General features: G+C 41.4%; 1 protein-coding gene and 1 non-coding gene across 4 annotated transcripts in view; both read right to left on the bottom strand.

The window, feature by feature from the left end:
- Positions 1 to 18526, bottom strand: part of ZBTB11 (zinc finger and BTB domain containing 11) — a 32958-nt gene extending 14432 nt beyond the window's left edge. Inside the window, exons 1-3 of one of the 3 annotated variants that reach the window (XM_072811821.1) lie at positions 17471 to 18526; positions 9285 to 9520; positions 8393 to 8624 (exon numbers count right to left, since the gene is read on the bottom strand). In XM_072811821.1, the coding sequence (XP_072667922.1) occupies positions 8393 to 8624; positions 9285 to 9520; positions 17471 to 17801 (799 nt within the window). In that variant the 5' untranslated portion in view covers positions 17802 to 18526. Of the gene's footprint in view, positions 1 to 8392; positions 8625 to 9284; positions 9521 to 16922; positions 17054 to 17470 lie in introns of those variants that run through there. The other 2 variants (XM_072811822.1, XM_072811823.1) reach the window with 2 other exon arrangements.
- LOC140625250 (U4 spliceosomal RNA) lies at positions 8020 to 8157 on the bottom strand. The gene has a single exon (XR_012024609.1). It is a non-coding gene; the product is annotated as a U4 spliceosomal RNA (small nuclear RNA).
- Positions 18527 to 19202: the final 676 nt, after the last annotated feature.

Here is a 19202-nt window from a genome sequence, read left to right as displayed (position 1 = left end):
CAGTAAAGGCCTCTTTCTAAACTTTTAAAGATTTGGTGGGCAGATGCGGAGATCCACTCATCTTCCTACTGCTCAAGACAAGCCTCGTATGGAAGTGACCTTTGCTTGTTAAAACTGCCACCTTCAAGCTGGAATGACTGGTTTCTTTGGTACAGGGGCCAATTTCAGATTATATCAGGAAACTCATGGAGAGTTACCAACCAACATATAGAAACATTATGACAGGGACTTCCACATCCAGCAGTATGGCAGACTATGATAACCTAGTTTGATCTACTCACTTAAAAAAAAAGATTAAAAATTTTAACTATTATTTTAAATATACTTGGTACCTCAGCACTGATGAAAGAGGTTAGAAATCTTTCCTGATTAGTCATGACTACAAACCAGGCCTTAATTTGGCGGGATTTTTTTGTTGAATATATAGCACTTTCGGGGCGCCTGGGTGACTCAGCGGTTTGGTGCTTGCCTTTGGCCCAGGGCATGATCCTGGAGTCCCAGGATCAAGTCCCATATCAAGCTCCCTGCGTGGAGCCTGCTTCTCCCTCTGCCTGTGTCTCTGCCTCTCTCTCTGTGTCTCTCATGAATAAATAAATAAAATCTTAAAAAGCAAAACAACAACAAAAAAAACCATATAGCACTTTGGTAGTCAAAAAATCCCCAGGCTTGGGAGGCCTGGGTTGCTCAGCAGCTGAGCAACTGCCTTCAGCTCAGGGCATGATCCCACATTGGGCACCCTGCATGGAGCCTCCTTCTCCCTCTGCCTATGTCTCTGCCTCTATGTGTGTCTCTCGAGTGCATAAATAAATAAAATCTTGGGATCCCTGGGTGGCGCAGCAGTTTAGCGCCTGCCTTTGGCCCAGGGCGCGATCCTGGAGACCCGGGATCGAATCCCACGTCAGGCTCCCAGTGCATGGAGCCTGCTTCTCCCTCTGCCTATGTCTCTGCCTCTCTCTCTCTCACTGTGTGCCTATCATAAAAAAAATAAATAAATAAATAAAATAAATAAAATCTTAAAAAAAGATTTCCCACATAGTTCTAAGGAATATGAATTCAGGGACGCCTGGGTGGCTCAGCAGTTGAGCGACTGCCTTCGGCTCAGAGCGTGATCCTGGAGTCCTGGGATCAAGTCCCACATTGGGCTCCCTCTGCCTAAGTCTCTGCCTCTCTCCTTCTGTGTCTCTCATGAATAAAAAAAATCTTAAAAAAAGAAAAAAGAGTAAGAATTCATTATGGATAGAAACACACACACACACACACACGGCACCATGAACAAGAGCTAGTGGAAACAATCAGCATGAATCAAAGCCAGCAGACTTTAAGTATTGCCATGATCAGATATAGAAAGTCAAGTCAAGAGTGGCTTATCACCAGTAAAGAGCAAAGGTCATAAAAAGTAGTCCCCTAAAAGTGACAATTGAAAAAGAAGTGTATAGAACCTTTAAAAATGGAAAAGATGGGTGCCTGGCTGGCTCAGTTGGCATGCAACTCCTGATCTCACATTTTTGAGTTCAAACCCCATGTTGGGCACAGAGCTTACTTAAATAAAACAAAATTAAAAAATGGAAAAGAAATTGGAATGAAAAACTCAGTTAAGTGAATTTAACAGCAAATTAAACACCCAAAGAGTATGTAAACTAAAATTTTCCAAAATAATCTACATAAAATACAAAAGAGATATTAAGGGTCACAGAATATAAAGTGAGAATGTTTATCTAACTGGAATTTCAGAAAGGCAGAAGAGAGAAGATGAGGCAGAAACAATTTTTAAAGGCATATCGGCTAACACTTTTCTTCAACTGATTAAGGACAACAATCTCAATTGCTGGGTTCAGGAAGTTCAACAATTTCTATGCAGGCAGTTAGAAGTCAAAGATACCCCTGCTGGATTACAAACAAAATCCAGAAATAAGATGTTTAAAGAGAAACGTAAAAATAAAGAAACAAAAAGGTTGAAAATAAAAAGATGGAAAAAGATATGCTAGGCAAATAGTAATGAAAATATTGTTTACATGTCTAAAAATTATTTACGTAAGCAGCCAACATAGATTTCAAAGGTAAAAAGCATTAATAAACACAGAAGGTCATAATCTAAGGATAAAAGGGTATTTTGTCATAAATCAGTAAGTCTAAAATTATATGCATCTAATAACATGGCTACAAGATGCAGAAAAAAGAAACCCTGAAGAAACTCAATAATAGACAAATGAATCACACTAGTTAATATTCTAAAGTACCTCTGTCAGTAACCAAAAGATTAAGCACACGAAAAAATCAGTAAAGAATTAGCAAGCTATAATATATTGAACATTGCTCCTGACAAAAAAACTCATATTCTATTCAAGCAAGATGAAACTTATAAAAATAGACCACATGTGGGGTTAAAAGCAATAAATCAGCACTATTTAAGGGAAACTTATAGCCTTGAATGCTCAAACCAGGAAGCTGGAAAGTTAACAAATTAAAAGCATTGTACTTAATAGTCAAAAAATGACAGTAACAGGGGCCCTTGTCTGGTTTAGACAGTAGAGCATGTGACTCTAGATCTCATTGTTTTAAGTTTGAACCCCACATTGGATACAGAGTTTACTTAAAAAAAATAAATAACAGTAAAAAAAAAAGTAATGCTCAAATACAGTAAAAGGAAGATTAATGAGAAGAAATCAGTAAAAGAAAATTATAGCTTTTTAAAAAAAATAACTTGTTTTTTTTTTTAAGATTGTATTTACTTTAGAGAAATAGCACGTGCAAGCAGGGGAGGGGCAGAGTGGGACAGAGAGGGACAAGTTGACTCTCCACTGGCTGAGTGTGGAGTCTCATGTGGGGCTCAATCTCATGACCCTGAGAGATCATGACCTGAGCCAAAATCAAGAGTCCTCTGCTTAACCAACTGAGCCACGAGGCGACCCAACAGGTGTCCTTTGAATGATGTGTCAAGAAAAAAAAAAAATCAGTCAAAACTCGGTAAGAGGCAAAAAAAAAAAAAAAAAAAAAAAAGGTTATCAGGTGTTAGGAACAGTGTTGAACAGGCATGATGACTACCTGCTATTGACTATATTACAATTCTGCAAAAATAACTTACAGAAAAGTGATAGAAAAAGCAAATGAAGGGTACCCGGGTGGCTCAGTATGTTGAGTGTCCAACTCTTGGTTTCGGCTCAGGTCATGATCTCAGGGTCATGAGATAGAGCTCTGTGTTGGGGTCTGTGCTCAGTGCAGATTCCGCTTGAGACTCTCTTTCTTCCTTCCTTTTCCTTCACCCCTTCCTCTGCTTGTGTTTGTTCTAAATAAATCTCAAAAAATGCAAATGAACTGTACAAGACCGAGAAGCTATTTCTATCAAAGTAGGAAAGGTAACACCAAAACTTATAGTTTAGTTCGCTGTACGGTGTCAACTAGTTCAACTATTAGTAACTTCATTTCAATATTCCTTTGACTGGAAAAATCCTTTCAAAATTCTGTTAGAAACAGTTTTAACATCTTACTGGTTCCCTCAATTATATAAAAATTTTGGACTAGATATGCATAAAAGTCAGGTTTTTAACTTTAAAAAAATTATGTTTTGGCATAGTGATAAGCAAAGGGTTTCTATAAAGTGCCAGATAAGCAAAATGTCAGGCTTTGTGGGTCACTGGTTTACGTAACAACTTTTTAATTCTGCCCTTGTAAGCTCAAAAGCAGCTACAATGAAAATGAATGGGTGTAAATAAAACTTTATTTACAAAAACAGGCAGTGGGTCAGATCTGGAAGATTTTTTTTTTTTTTAAAGATTTATTTATTTATGATAGACAGAGAGAGAGAGAGAGAGGGTCAGAAACACCGGAGGAGGGACAAGCAGGCTCCATGCCGGGAGCCCGACGCGGGACTCAATCCCCGGACTCCAGGATCGCGCCCTGGGCCAAAGGCAGGCACTACACCGCCGAGCCACCCAGGGATCCCCCAGATCTGGAAGATTTAAAAACAAAAAAGTGAGTAAACCTCTAGTAAGAAAAATTTAAGGAACACCTGGCTGGCTCAGCTGATAGAGCACATATATGACTCTTGATCTCAGGGTCTTGAGTTCAACCACATGTGGTGTATAAAAAAAAAAAAAAAAAAAAAAAGATTTAAAAAGGAGAAAAAAGGGGGATGCTTAGCTAGGTTATTTGGTCTTTAGACTCTTGATCTGGGGGTCATGAGTTCAGGCCCCACACTGGGTGTAAAGCTTAACAGTTAAGAAAAAAGGTTAAAAGAAATGAGAAAAGGCACAAATAACCAGTATCAAAAAATAAGAGATGTATCTACAGTGTCTGGAAACATTTTGAAGTAGTATGAAAAACTTTATGCCAATAAACGTGAAAACTTAGATGAAATGGGAAACTTGAATAACTCCTGATTTTGGCTCAGGTTACGATCTCCAGGTCATGAGACTGAGCCTTGCTATCTCCCTACTCTTGAGTGTGCTTGCTCACATTCTCTCTCTCAAATACATAAATCTTTAAAAAAAGAAAGAGGGAAAAAAAAAAAAAAAAAAAGAAAGAGGGATCCCTGGGTGGCGCAGCGGTTTAGCGCCTGCCTTTGGCCCAGGGCGTGATCCTGGAGACCCGGGATCGAATCCCACGTCGGGCCCCTGGTGTATGGAGCCTGCTTCCCCTCTGCCTGTGTCTCTGCCTCTCTCTCTCTCTGTGTGTGACTATCATAAATAAATAAAATTAAATTAAAAAAAATAAATAAAAATAAAAAAGAAAACTTGAATAACTCTGCCATCATTAAATGTGCTAGATTAGTAGTTAAAAATCCCTTACCCCCCACCACTACAAGCCCAGGCAATTTTAGCCACCATTCTACCAAACATTCAAGAAACATATAATTCTAATCACAAAGTAACTATTTCAGTAAAAAAAAAAAAGTACTCCTGACTCTACATGCAAACAGGCTAGACAATATCAGCAAACTCAACAGCAACTTACACAACAGATGATAATATGACTGAACTAGATTTATATCAAGAATGAAAAACTGGCTTAACAGAAAATCACTGTCATTTCCCGCAGTAGAATAGTAAAAATAAAGCTAGTTTCAATAAATACAGAAAAAATATGTGGTAAGTCAGTATTATTGGAGGAGGTCATCAAAACTTGATGTCTAGTTGACCCTTGAGTTCCAGACAACTGGAGGCCCCCCATGTCTCCCCTGTTCCTAGAATGTTTATTCCACTTGCCTTCTCTGTTCCCAGCAGCAGCCCCAAAAATATATCCTTGAGATAGAAACATGCTATTGAGGCTATCTGGACTGGGTACACGACTGAACAGAGTTAAAGCCTTTTATAAACTTTTAAGATTCTGGCACAGAGATCTACTCATCTTGCAGCTGCCTAAGACCATCCTCATGACAGCCCTTGTCTATGAAACGTGCTATCCCTCAATCTGGAGTGGCCTGCCCCTTCCTTCTGTCTCTACCTATCCTCTGTGTACAGGGGGCTAGTTTCAGATAACACTTGTGAACCTCCTTAGGGAGTTACGAACCAGCACTCATTTTAGAGAGAATATCTTTAATGTTAAAGGATACAGGGTTATCTACTTAAAACATTTACCAAATGAAAAAAAAAAAAAAAAAAAACATTTACCAAATGATATATTTTTAAAGGTAAAAAGCACTTTCTTTAGAAATGGGAATGAGATAAGTGAACCCTCAATCACTATTTTCTAGTCAACTGCTGTTTTTTTTTTTTTTTTTTTTTGAGGTCCTGAACAGCATCGTAAAGCAAGAAAAAAAAAATTCAAAATACAAGGACTGGAAAGGTAGAAACAAAAGCAACACTATTAGCAGATAATCTATTTCTTTTATATGGAAATTTCAAAGAACCTATAGATAAATGACTGAGGACTAAGGGAATTTGATTACTGTAAAAATAGACACCCAAAATAAATCCAAAATTATATAATTTTAAGAAAAAAATACAACCGTTTTAAAACATATAAAGTATTTTGGAACAATTCTACAAAAGATGTTTGAGACTGTTATGGATAAATCTCTAAAGCTTTATTAATTCAACATAATTTCTATCAAAATACACTATTTTGTGTGTATGGTGACAAGCTCCTTTTACAGTTTTTATGGAGCAAAGGGTTGTGAAACTAAGACCTAACTGAATAATAAATGTAGGAGACTTTCCCTACTAATTGAAAGGTAAGGTAACTAAGACCAAGTGAAAATAGTGTGTGGAGAGACAACCAATAGACTAGAGCAAAGACTAGAATCCGTACCAAACATGTGGAAATTCGTTAAGATGAAAACTTAAATATTAAAGAAAAATTGGAAAATTTAAAAGACAGGGGTGCCTGGGTGGCTTAGTCTGTTAAGTGTGTGCCTTCAGCTCAGGTCATGACCCACGAGTCCTGAGATGGAGCCCCGAGTTGTGCTCCCTGCTCTGCAGGGAGTCTCCTTCTCTCTCTGCTTGTGCTCTCACTTTCTCTCTCAAATAAATAAATAAAACCTTCAAAAAAAAAAAAATCATAAAAAGACAATCCATGAACCTGTCTTTATGACTTAGTACAGAAAATTTTTTTACAAACATAAATAAAGGAAAACACTGATAATTCAACTACATTAACTAGGTAATTAAAAAATATACATTTTATCTCTCTAGATTGTACATTATTTCATATTCTTTACCTAATATTTAAACCAAATAAAAGTTGTCTGCTTTGCCTATTGGCTTACATTACACACACACACACACACATACACATTTTTAAAGATTTCATTTATTTATTCATGAGAGACACAGAGAAAGAAGCAGAGACATAGGCAAAGAGAAAAGCAGGCTCCTTGCGGGGAGCCTGATGTGGGACTTGATCCTGAGACTATGGGATCACAGAATCACGAACTGAGCCAAAAGCAGACACTCAACCACGGAGTCATCCAGGTGCCCTGGCTTACATTATACTTGCTGCACAATATATAAAAGTAAACATATAGGATGAAGAATAAATGAGGTATTTTATTAGAATATTAGGATGCTGCACTGCAGTTAATTTGGAGCAGACATTTCATTTGCTGTAAGCTGCTGAGAAACAGAGCAACATTCATACACCTGTCTTTCTGCTTCAGATGCATAAAAGAAAAAAAAATTCCAAAGCAAACTTGTATCAAAAAAAGACTACATCGTGATGAGTTTTATTATTCAGATGGCCTCGTATTAGTCATATTTTCTCCTGAGTCATCAAACACAGAAAAAAGTAATTATCACTAATCTAAAATGTAATGCAATTTTATGCTGCATGAAAATTTTTGCTCACCACTGTATCCCCAAGAGCCCAGGCTAGTACCCTGCACACAGTGGATGCTTAATAAATAGGTTTTAATAACTGAACATACAGCTACTCCAAAGGAAAAATATACTTATTTGTCTTCTCAGAAGGAGTGATTTTAAAAAGTATAACGTAGGGATGTCTGGCTGGCTCCGTCAGTATAGTACACAACCATTGACCTTGGAGTCGTGAGTTTGAGCCCGGAATTGGGTGTGGAGTCTACTTTAAATAAATAAAATATTTTTTTTAAGTATAAGGTAGAAAAGGATCAGTGGTTAAACAAGTAAGTATTTATATACCTGGATAAAGTCACTTTTTTGTTTCAGAAAAGGGAAATGATATTTCACACAGTGATGTCAGTAATTCAGTAATCAAGTTATAGTAAGTTAATATTAGGAGAAAATGTATAAATAAGGTTACCTATTTTAATTCTTCCTAAATTTTCATTTGTTGACTCCTAAGCCAATATATAAGTTCTAGTGAGCCAAAAGAAAGTCAAATTATTCATTTACAATAACAATAATAAAACCAAATAAAAAAAGCCACACCTAGAATTTTGATTATAGTACATTAACAATTTGATTAAAACTAATGAATTTTAATAATTAATCTTTAAAAATGAAAAACAAAAGACCTAGAAAAGTGTTCTATTACTACATGTTCCTCAACACAAGACACAGGAAGCCTTTTTTTTTTAAAGTCAATGTTTAAATAACATATTCACTTAGTGTACTATAACACTGATGCAATTACAGGTTTCTCTCAAAATGTTTTTAGCTGTGTAAATCTCAAAAATTTTTCAATTAGCAATAATCGCACCTTGGATAAACCTCATTGGCTACAATACTGCCACTGTGCAAAGCTAAAAAAATTTTTCTACCACTACATTTGTCTCACCTAACGCGTAGTCATAGAAAGTGACAGCCTTTTCCATAACTGTACCTTCGAAACTTTGCTAAAAGGAAGGACTTTTCCAATTCAGCTTCGTCTGCTGCTATACGAAGGCTTCTACCACTGCAGCATAAATACTGACTTTCTAAGACACAAACATGTCCTTCCGGTATGTACTTGTAAAGAAAGAGTATTAGAAAATTCTTACCAGAAAGATCCACCACTGCCTCATGACTGGAAACAGCTCCTTTCTCAATAAAAAGATCTCGAAAATATTCACTATTAGCGGACAAAACAGATTTATGAGCTTTGTACTCTTCTCCCTCAATTAACAAAGTAACATCACAGAACTGGTTGGAGAGTCTCTGTTCGTTGAGCTGTTTTAAGACAGCCTGACAGTGTTTTGGAGAAGAACGTTTCACCACTCCTTTGGTGTCAACCTATCAAAATAAGTTTAAGATCAAGAGTTTTATTACATATCATTTGTATTTCTACCTTTAACAGAATTTAAAACATGATACATTATTCACTTTTAAAGATACCACTAATTAATATGAAGAAATAGCCATATATTCTTTATCGTCTATATATTTAAATAAAAAGCTAGGTCATTCTATTTTCTGTTTATTCTACTTAACCCAATGAAAAACCTGCATCTCACTTCTTACTAGTCAGAAATCTGATGATGTATGAAAGTAATGTAGGTAAAGTAAAAACAAAGGCCTAGCCAGTTTAATTGGATCTTGTTTCACAACCTAGAGACTGCTTCCAGAAATGTATTCTGTACCTGTACCAATATACCATTTAGAAAGATAGGACGAATAATTAACAACAAATCAAGTAACATTCTGAAGAGAAGAAACAACAGGAATATTTGTGATTAATGAAAAAGCGTATTAGTATACTTTTGGTATACGTAACAACATAGTTCATTAACTGAGATGCAGACTTACTTAAATTTTTAATGTCAGTGCCAACGGGCAAGCAGTTCCAGTACTTTAAGAAAAAATTCACTAAGACTACAAATACTAATATACCAGTTACAGATTTTTTTTTTCCCCCAGTTACAGATGTTAAAGCTCAATGGAAGTTCCACTTACAAATACAAGTTCATGCTTGGATACGGGCTTCTTTTTTGCAGGCTTGGAAGCTGTAGTTGGAGGGGAAGTAAAATTGCTCAGATCATCTTCTGATTCATTACTTTCCTCTCCAGATTCAAGGTCTAGTCCCAATTCTTCTAACATTTCTGAAGTATCTGATATTGGACGGGAGCGATCTAGTTTCTCCTGGCATTTGCTACACTGTTTAATGTAATCTTTCACTTGCTTTAATATACCTACAATAAAAATAAAAATTAACACGTCAAATTTAATGCTGCTTTCATTTGAAAACTCAAAATTTACTGTTTGTTAATCTATGTACACTGATGTATGTTTGAATGCATATGCCAGACACACAAACGCCCCATAACGTAAAAGTGGTTTCTTTAGAATGTACATTTTTTTTCATAGATATAAGGTTATAAATTTTTTTTTTTAAGATTTTATTTATTTATTCATGAGAGACACACTCACAGAGAGGCAGAGACACAGGCAGAGGAAGAAGCAGGCTCCCTGCAAGGAGCCCAATGTGGGACTCAATCCCGGAACTCCAGGATCACACCCTGGGCCAAAGGCAGGCCCTAAACCACTGAGCCACCCAGGGATCCCCACTGATGGTTTATTTCCATGCTTATTTTTGTTTATTCCTAGTTATTCACTTCCCCACCATATAAGATGATTATATAGCAGGGCCCTTTTCTGTGTGAGCTCCAACTCATTCATGCTATAGGAAATTATGAAAATGACAATATTACCTTCATAAACATGGTTACCTCTCCACCTTACTAACATCAGGCCGTGCAATTTGCTTTGGTCAATAGAATATAAATAAATATAATGTGTGCCATGTCTCAGAAACTTTAAGAGGCACGGTTTCCCACTGCTGCTCAGATGGCATGTTCCAGATGGATGCCATCCTTTAGAGCCTGAATTGCAGATGAAAAAAGACAAGTGGAGTCAACAGCAACCTGAACTACAACCACAACTTGTAATGAGTGTGCAAAATAAATCTCATTTTTGAAAGCTATGAGATTTTAGGGTTGTATAAAACACCACCATACACAATATAACTTTTGTTACATTGTTATACTCACAAAACCCTATTCTGAATTTCAACTTCTAGCTCAGCATGTTGGGGTAGGTGTACGGAGCAGGGAGGAAACACTTCACACACACACACGATCCTTATAAGGTAAGATCAATTATTGCCATCCTACAAATGAGGAGAATGAAGCCCTAAAAAGCAAGAAATTTGTCCAAAGTTGCATTTAGTAAATTACATAACTGGGCCTCCAGAAGCCATGTGATTTTCAGTATATTATGCTAACTTAGGAACACATCTCTCCATCACTATGACAAAATTCTCCCCTTACAATCCCCAAGTAAAATGTAAATGAAAGGCTCATTAATAAGCTAAAATGATATAGAGACAGTGAATTACTGAGAAGAATTTCAAGATTTCAAATTATACCACAGTTCCTTGAACTTTCAACCTTCAGGTAATATTCAAGCAATACTTCTCAACTGTATTGTACCATACTCACTAAAAAAAAGTATACAGTGGACTAACAAACTCAGAAAAGTATACTTTCGTTTTACACACACATAATAGATATTATCATATTCAAAGCCCTGAGAGTTCTACAGTGTTTAACAAGATTTTGTCAAATTTATTTGTTCATAGGTCCCCATTCCCCAATCGAGAACTTAGGAAATAACGGGTTAGAATTAAATAAAAAAGGTATTTACAGGGACACCTGCGTGGCTCAGCAGTTTAGCGCCTGCCTTCTGCCCAGGGCATGATCCCACAGTCCCAGAATCTGAGTCCCACATTGGGCTTCCTGCGTGGAGCCTCCTTCTCCCTCTGCTTGTGTCTCTGCCTGTCTCTCTTATGAATAAATAATAAAAATCACATAAAAAAAAGACTTTTACACGTGCATATTTAGAGAACAATATATATTTTAATGTCTGAAAATGCTAAAGTCAATAAAAAGTCTGTATCTGTATGAGGTATATAGTTTGCATATTAAAAAAATGATGAAAAGGCTGAAGAAATATTTAATTTTTACATACAATTAAGAGTAAATGGAGAGGAGCCTGACTGGTTCAGTTGGTAGAGCATGTGACTCTTGATCTCAGAGTTGTGGACTCAAACCCCACATTGTGCATAAAGCTTACTTAAAATAAAAAGAAAAACATGTTCATTCTATTTGTTTAAAAAATAAGAGTAAAAGGATTGAAGTGGTGAAAAATTTCTGAAGATGAACAGTGATGGTTGCACAACAATGTGAATGTACTTAATGCCACTGAACTGTACACTTAAAATGGCTAAAATGGTAAATTTTGTTATATTTTACAATAGAGAAAAGTAAATGAGTGCAAACTTCCAATTATAAATAAGTCATGGGGATGAAAGTATAGCATAGGGGATAACATGGTAATAACTTTCTATGGTGATATACAGTCCCTAAACTTATCATGGTGAGCATTTTATAATGTATATAATTGTTGAATCCCTATGTTGTACACCTGAAAATAATGATACTGTATGTCTACTATATTTCGATAAAAAGAGTAAATATGTGTATGAATAGGAAACACATAAACGAATACATATTTTAAGATTTTATTTATTTGAGGGCAGTCCGGGTGGCTCAGTGGTTTAGCGTGGCCCTCGGCCTGGGGTGTGATCCTAGAGAGACCCAGGATCGAGTCCCACATCAGGCTCCCTGCATGGAGCCTGCTTCTCCCTCTGCCTGTGTCTCTGCCTCTCTCTGTGTTTCATGAATGGATGAATAAAATCTTTAAAAAAAAAAAAAAAAGATTTTATTTGAGAGAGAGAGAGAGAGAAAGAGTGCATGCAGGGCATAGGGCTAAGGTGGAGGTAGAGGGACAAGCAGACTCAGCGTTGAGCAAAAAGCCTGATGCAGGGCTCGATCCACTACCCTAAGATTGTGACCTGAGCTGAAATCAAGAGTTGGGCACTCAACCAACTCAGCACCCAGGCACTCCAAGAAAACCACACACACACACACACACACACACACACACACACACGATTTTATTCGAGAGAGAGAGAGAGAGAGAGAGAGAGAGAGAGAGAGACAGAGAGAGCACAAGGAGGGGGGAGAGGTAGAAGCAGGCTCCTGACAAGAGGCTCCATCTCAAGACTCAGACAATGACCTGGGCCAAAGGCAGGCACTTAACTGAGCCACCCAGGTGCCCCAAGAATATATATTTCTAGGTAAAAAACACACTTAGTGGGCAGCCCGGGTGGCTCAGTGGTTTAGCACCAACTTCAGCCCAGGGTGTGATCCTGGAGACCCAGGATCGAGTCCCATATCAGGCTCCCTGCATGGAACCTCCTTCTCTCTCTGCCTTTCTCTCTGTGTCTCTCAAAAATAAATAAAATATTTTAAAAAAACCACACACACACTTAGAAAATGTAGAAATTTCCATGTTCATAGTAAAGAAGGCGTCATTTTTTCCTAATTTTGGCTGTATTTCTAAACATTCTAGGATTCTACACAGTTCACTATATTCTGCATAAAGCAAAAGTCTGATTACGCTATAAACTGGTTAAGGTCAAATGGTATTACAAAAACTACATAGGAAGCATTTGAAAAGGATGCAAATAAAACCCGCAGGAAAAAATTATTATTGTATGATAGTCACTAAATTGTCTCAAAAGTCACCTGATAGGTTTTAAGAACTTTCATCTGAGTATTAGCGTTTTGATGGGATCATCTTAAATCTAGCTTTACAGATTCAGAAGCTTGACATCTTTAGTTGATCCAGAATTGATTAAGCTGAAGACTGACTCAAGTTAACCACAGAAAAGGCATCAGTGTGTAAACATAGTTAATTTTACTACACTACCGCAAGGGGTTGAACCACTTATACAGTATAATCTGAATCTACTAACTAGCTTTGTGATCACAGCCAAGTTGCCAAACCTCTCTATGCCTACGCGCCAATTGTAAGGGATAACAGTATGGTGCTGTTGTGATAATATTTATAAAGCTCTTTGAAAAGTATATGACACACGGTCACTACATAAGTGTTTTTTTTTTTTATATAATTAAAGATTTTATGTATTTATTCATGAGAGAGAGAGAGAGAGGCAGAGACACAGGCAGAGGGAGAATCAGGCTCCATGCAGGGAGCATGATGTGGGATTCGATCCCCAAACCCCAGGATCACGCTCTCAGCTGAAGACAGATGTTCAACCACTGAGCCACCCAGGCATCCCCATAGGTGTTTGTTAAATACTGTAACATTCACTCATCAACCTCTCTGGTACTGAAAAAAGACAAAAACAAAAACTCTACATAAAACACCAAGTTACCATTAAAAGATTCTTCACTGAGCATAGAATGAAAACAAAGATAGACAAAAGACTTTAGTGGGTAGTCTTCTAATACAACAACTGGGGAATCCCTGGGTGGCTCAGAGATTTAGCGCCACCTTCGGCCCAGGGTGTGATCCTGGAGACCTGGGATCGAGTCCCAAACTGGGCTCCGTGTGGGGACTGCTTCTCCCTCTGCCTGGGTCTCTGCCTCTCTGTGTGTGTGTGTGTCTTTCATGAATAAATAAAATCTTTAAAAAAAAATAATAAAACAACTGAAGGAACAGTTTCTTACGCTAGATCAGGGTTTCTTAACTTCAGTAGTGTTGATATTTTGGGCCAGATGACTCTTGTTGGAGTGGGAAGGGGCGCAAAGGGCTGTCCTGTCTATTCTTACATAGAATGTTTAGGGGCATTCCTGACCTCTACCCAACTAGATCTCAATAGCAACACCTCAACCACCACCAGTTATGACAACCAAAATGGTCTCCAGACACAGCTCGACATCCCCTGGGAGGCAAAACCGTCCCTGGGTGAGAACCAATAGTTTAGAGATCTATTTGCCAAACTGAACAATTTGCTCCTGTCAGCTGTTCAAGATCTTCCTTCCCTGTCAGTTTCGGATACAACAACCACACCTGGTTCACGGGCTCCCATTTCTAGTTCAGGGGCTCCCATTTTAGCTCCTGCATTTGCATTTTAGTTCTTCCCTGGTCTGTTTTGTTTTCTTCAAAGAGGTTACAAGTGGCTGGTTACAGCTATTTACAGACCTAGTTCTTATGGGTTTCCTAGAGATTACATCTTCCTCTTCTACACTAAATAACAGTGGCCTCAATTAACCCCATAGTCTAAACAAAAATAAATCAGTACTTAGGGTAGAACTTCTGCAGGCAGCTTATTTAACCTATTACTTTTTTTTTTTTTGCTAATTTAATCTTTGTTTCCCCTCCTAATTTTATCTTCACACCTTGGAAGCATTTCACTGTAGATCCTCATGCATCAGCATCTGAGGCAGGGGAGATAATCACTTATTTTCAACTCCAGCATATAATTCAACAGGATAAAATAAGAGGGTGTGGGGGGACGAGAATATTTATTAACATTTTACATTCTGAAATGAAATATGCTATATGTAAACATTAGGTACTGAGCCAGAGTTCAACTCTGCTCAAAGGAGAGAAACTGCTACAAACTTGCCTGAGCACTAGAATATAACTTATGGTGGCAGCATTCCAAAAAAGCAGAATAAATAAGAATCACAATAAACTCTCCTTGATATAACTTCTATTGGTTTGACTCTGGAACAGAGTTTTTCTTTTTTTTTGGCACCTATAGTGATCAAATCTTATTAGCTTTCAGGTAAACAGTCTACAATGGTTTTGGAGTATGTATATCTTGAGTAAAAGCAATTCAACTGTTAATGTAATAAATATCAAAATGAATAGCCACTTTATTTTTTTTAATGAACAGCTAATAATTAGGGGCAAACTTCTCTGATGCTTACTATGAATTATTACTTTAAGTAAGCTTTACACCCAAAGTGGGGCTTGAACCCACGACTCCGAGATCAAGAATCACATGCTCTATGGCCTGAGCTAGCTAGGTGCCCCAAATTCTTATTTTAAGAGAAAATATTAAAATATTAAAAGTAATGAGCTCATCAAATATCAAATAAACATTACACGTTAACAAAATAGCATTTTACAAAAAATTACTATTTCCCAAAACAAAACAAGGCAAAAAGTGAAAAAAAAAAAGGGGGTACTACTTCACATTTCTGAAAATCTTTTAAACGTATGTCTTAAGAAAATCATATACGCCTCTGCCTTCAATCATATGTCATATGTCATATGTCACAGCCTCTGGAAGACACCAGTGTATACTTGGGAGACAAGGAGCAGAAAAGGCAAATAATGTCTTGGAATTATCATAAAAATAATCGTGACTTTGTAGATCCTCTGAAAGATCTCAGGGCCTCCCTTGTCAGGAGTTTAGTACCATAAGCATGGTACTTCAAGAACCAGCTGTTCTAGTTGTTTAAGGGCTTTTAAGTTTTACGAATGTATAAAAATCACAAACTTATTTTTCAATTAAACTTACACATGGTCTCAGGTTTTTTTGGACTAAGACACTGCACACCAAAAAACAGAGACCCTCCCCCACAACTGCATTCCTAACATTCACATAATAAATTCAAGGAAGGGGGATCCTTAACACTAAACCCTTTCAGCACCATACGAGTGGTTAAGACGGTGAAAGTACAAAGATCATCTGTGTGATCCCTAGCATATTTAACTTTCTGATGCTTTTAGTTTTCTCATCTGTAAAACAGGTAGGTTTCCACCTTACAAGGATTTTATCACGATTAAATGAATGAAAAATTAAGAGCTCAGAACTCTGCCTGCGTGTAAAATTCCGATGTTACTTTTTTTCTTTTAAGTTGTATTTATTCATCAGAGACACAGAGACACAGGCAGAGGGAGAAGCAGGCTCCTCACCGGGAGCCCGATGTGGGACTCGATCCTGGATCCCGGGATCGCGCCCTGGGCCTAAGGCAGAAGCTCAACCGCTGAGCCGCCCAGCCATCCCTCTGATGTTACTTTTAGCTGTGACTGCCATTTGTAACATGTCATAACGTATTTTTTTTTTTTTTTTTTTAAGTAATCTCTATGCCGGACGTGGGGCTGGCACTCAGCGCCCGGAGATGGAGAGCCCCACGCTCCTCGGACTCCGGAGGGAGTCAGGGCACCCAACAGGTCATAAGGTATTGAATCCGAAACACTTGCTCAAGGAAACAGGGTCTGAGCAAATCCGTCCTAACAAAACGCAGCAATTACTGTTTTAACTCCTCACACTTCAGTCGCTTTATTAGAATTTAATTCCAATATTGCCTAAAATAGAAAACAAATTGCGGGCGGAAGAGAACAGGAGAGCAGTTAAGAAGACAAGAGCGCTCGACGGTCTTTGAAAACACGGAAGATCTCTCCAGGAACAAAAGGACGCACCGCCGGGGAGTGCGACCAGGTCCGTTACCGGCGGAGAGCGGCGGGACCCCGAGGCGCCCACGTCCTGGCCCGCCGGGAAGGCAGCGAGGCTCCTCGCGGCCCCCCCCGCCCTCGGCAGCACCTGCGGGACCTCGAGTCCAGCCCAACGGTTTCCACGGCAACCGGCGCGGGCGCGCGGGGGCGGCGAGGAAGGCCAAGGGCCCGCAGTCGCTCGCCACCGGTCCCCAGGGGTCGGGAAGCCAGGGCCGCCCGCCCGCCCGCCCGCCCGTCCGCGGACAACCGCACCTGTCCGGGCACTCGCGGAGCCTCGCCGCTTCCACCGCGCTCCTCACGGCAGGGCCAGGGAAGCGCGGCACACGCCGGAGCGGGGAGGGTCCGCGGTCGTCCACACCCACCTCCCGCCCCTCGCCAGGCCGGAGGCGGCGGCCCGCGGGCTCGAGCCCGCACACGCCCGCCGTCCCCGCCCCCCCCCCCTCGCGCAGCCGCAGGAGGCGGGCCCGCCGCGGCCCGCACGCCCCGGCCCCGCCCGGCCGCTGGCCCGGCCCCCGGGGAAGCCCCCTTCGCCCCACCCCGGGCCAGGGCCCGCCCCCAGCGTCCCCGGCCTCCTTCCTGTGGGAAGTGCGGCTCCGTCCGCGTCCCCCACCCTCTCGGCTCCGCCTGGCAGCCGCTCCGCCGCCGAGCGCAGGTCGGGTCGGGTCGGGTCGGGCCGGGCGGGGGCCGCGCGGGACCCCCGGCCTCGGCCGTGCGCACTCAGGGCCGCCTCCGCCTGCGGGCCTCGCCCGGGCAGCTAGCGGCCGCCCGCCCGCCCGCCGCCCGCCGCCCGCGAGCCCTACCTCGCCGCCCGCGAGCCCTACCTCGCCACCAGTAAGTCTTGGACAAGTCGTGCCAGGTCTGGTGCCGGGTGTGGTGAGTGCCGCCCGGGCCCAGGTGCGCCGCCTCGATGAGCCCCCGGCGCCGCTCCGGCTGCAGCACCACCTCCAGCTCCGCGAAGGTCTTGCGGTGCCGCTGCCGCCGCTGGTAGTACAGAGTCCCGCCGCGCACCACGTAGCAGGCAGCCGCCTTGCGGATTTTGCGCTTGACATTGCCCTCGGTGCCCGGCGCGTACGGCTCACGCTCGTTTGTCAGGTAGCGAAGGATGGCCCGGTAGCTTTCCTCGCTTGACATCGCTGGCGGCGGCTGCCCGAGGGCGCCTGTCAGTGGCGGGGGAGGAAGACAGCGCACTGGCCCCGGGCGGATGCGGCGGCGGCGGCGGCGGCGGGAGGAACGGCTGGGTCTGTGGTGAGTGCTCTTCGACGGCGCCCGCAGCGCGAAGGGGGACCGGACGAGTCGGTAACCAGGGGGGAACTGCACTTCTCCAGCGCGCGGGATCCGCTGGCGACTGACAAAATGGCTGCTGCACCACCGGAAGTGACGCGATCAAGGGCAGTGGGTGAGGGGACTGAGTCCTGATTGGAGCGCGCTGGCTTTCTGGCTTGATGAAGCCGGCCGGGTGACGTCAGGACTGCGGGCGGACATTTTGGAAGCGGGTAGGCCTCTGCTGGGAGGCCGAAGTCGCTTCGAGCAGACATCTTAAGTCCTGGCAGTTTCCCTTTTTTAGTTTTCCCTTCTTTGCCTCGCTCGGAGCACGTGCAGGAGGCGGTGGGCTGCTGTTATCGTGCCCGAGGTACACCAAGATGCGCAGGAGTCTGTTTTCCACCCGCCTACCTTGGGAGACCACCCCCTAGTCCAACATAAAAGCATCAGATTTTTGAGGCTCCTACTAAAATGTCAGCCTCTGGACGCAAAATCAAAGCCCCATTCACATGTAAATATAATCTCCAGTTAAAACGTTTAAAATCTAAGCCCCTCAATGATAGGACTTAACTTCTACTAAACTTAAACTGTTGGCTCCAAATCGCCCATGGAATGAATAGTCGGGAATTTTCTGGAATGATCGTCGTGCATAGGGGCAGTTTCTGTACATTAAGGTAATCATGTTGGCAGTGAGGGGGAGTAGCCGGCACTTACAGCTTAGTTTGCACGTTATTTTTACATAAACTAAGCGGGGGAGAGGGATTTTTTTGTTTTACACCAATGCACAAAAAAGCCCGAGGCGACTTGAACTGCGTTTTCCGGGGTGCACTGTGTGCCCTAATTCACATTTTGAGCGGGGAGCCCAGAGCGGTGGCCCGTCACCGTCCGTGGGTTTAAAATGCCGCGCAGACGAGACCACAGACTTGGGACATCCTACTTGGCAACGGGCCAAGCCCGGGCGGTGCTTTGCTGCTGCGTGAGAACTCCAGGGCCAACTGCTCCTCCGCAGCCTGGTCGCGGTCGCTGGGTGAGACCCTTTGACCTTACACAGGTTAGGGGCGGACAACCGGTGAATGCACTGGGCTCAAAAAACAGGATGGCACTGACTCTGGTACTTGCGGGTGGGGGCTGCAGGAATTAGCAGATGGCCTAGATAATGGAGGCAGCATCCTGGAGTACGTGAGCTCCCAGGGGTGGAGGAAAGAGAACCACCAGACCTGGGACTTACTTGGGGTCACTCAATTCAGACAAACAGATGGGGGAGGAGGAATT

This window comes from Canis lupus, chromosome 35 (genome assembly GCF_048164855.1).
Source record: "Canis lupus baileyi chromosome 35, mCanLup2.hap1, whole genome shotgun sequence".
NCBI lineage: Eukaryota > Metazoa > Chordata > Mammalia > Carnivora > Canidae > Canis > Canis lupus.
Note: the sequence above shows the minus strand (reverse complement) of the source record. Positions and strands in the feature narration are given on the sequence as shown.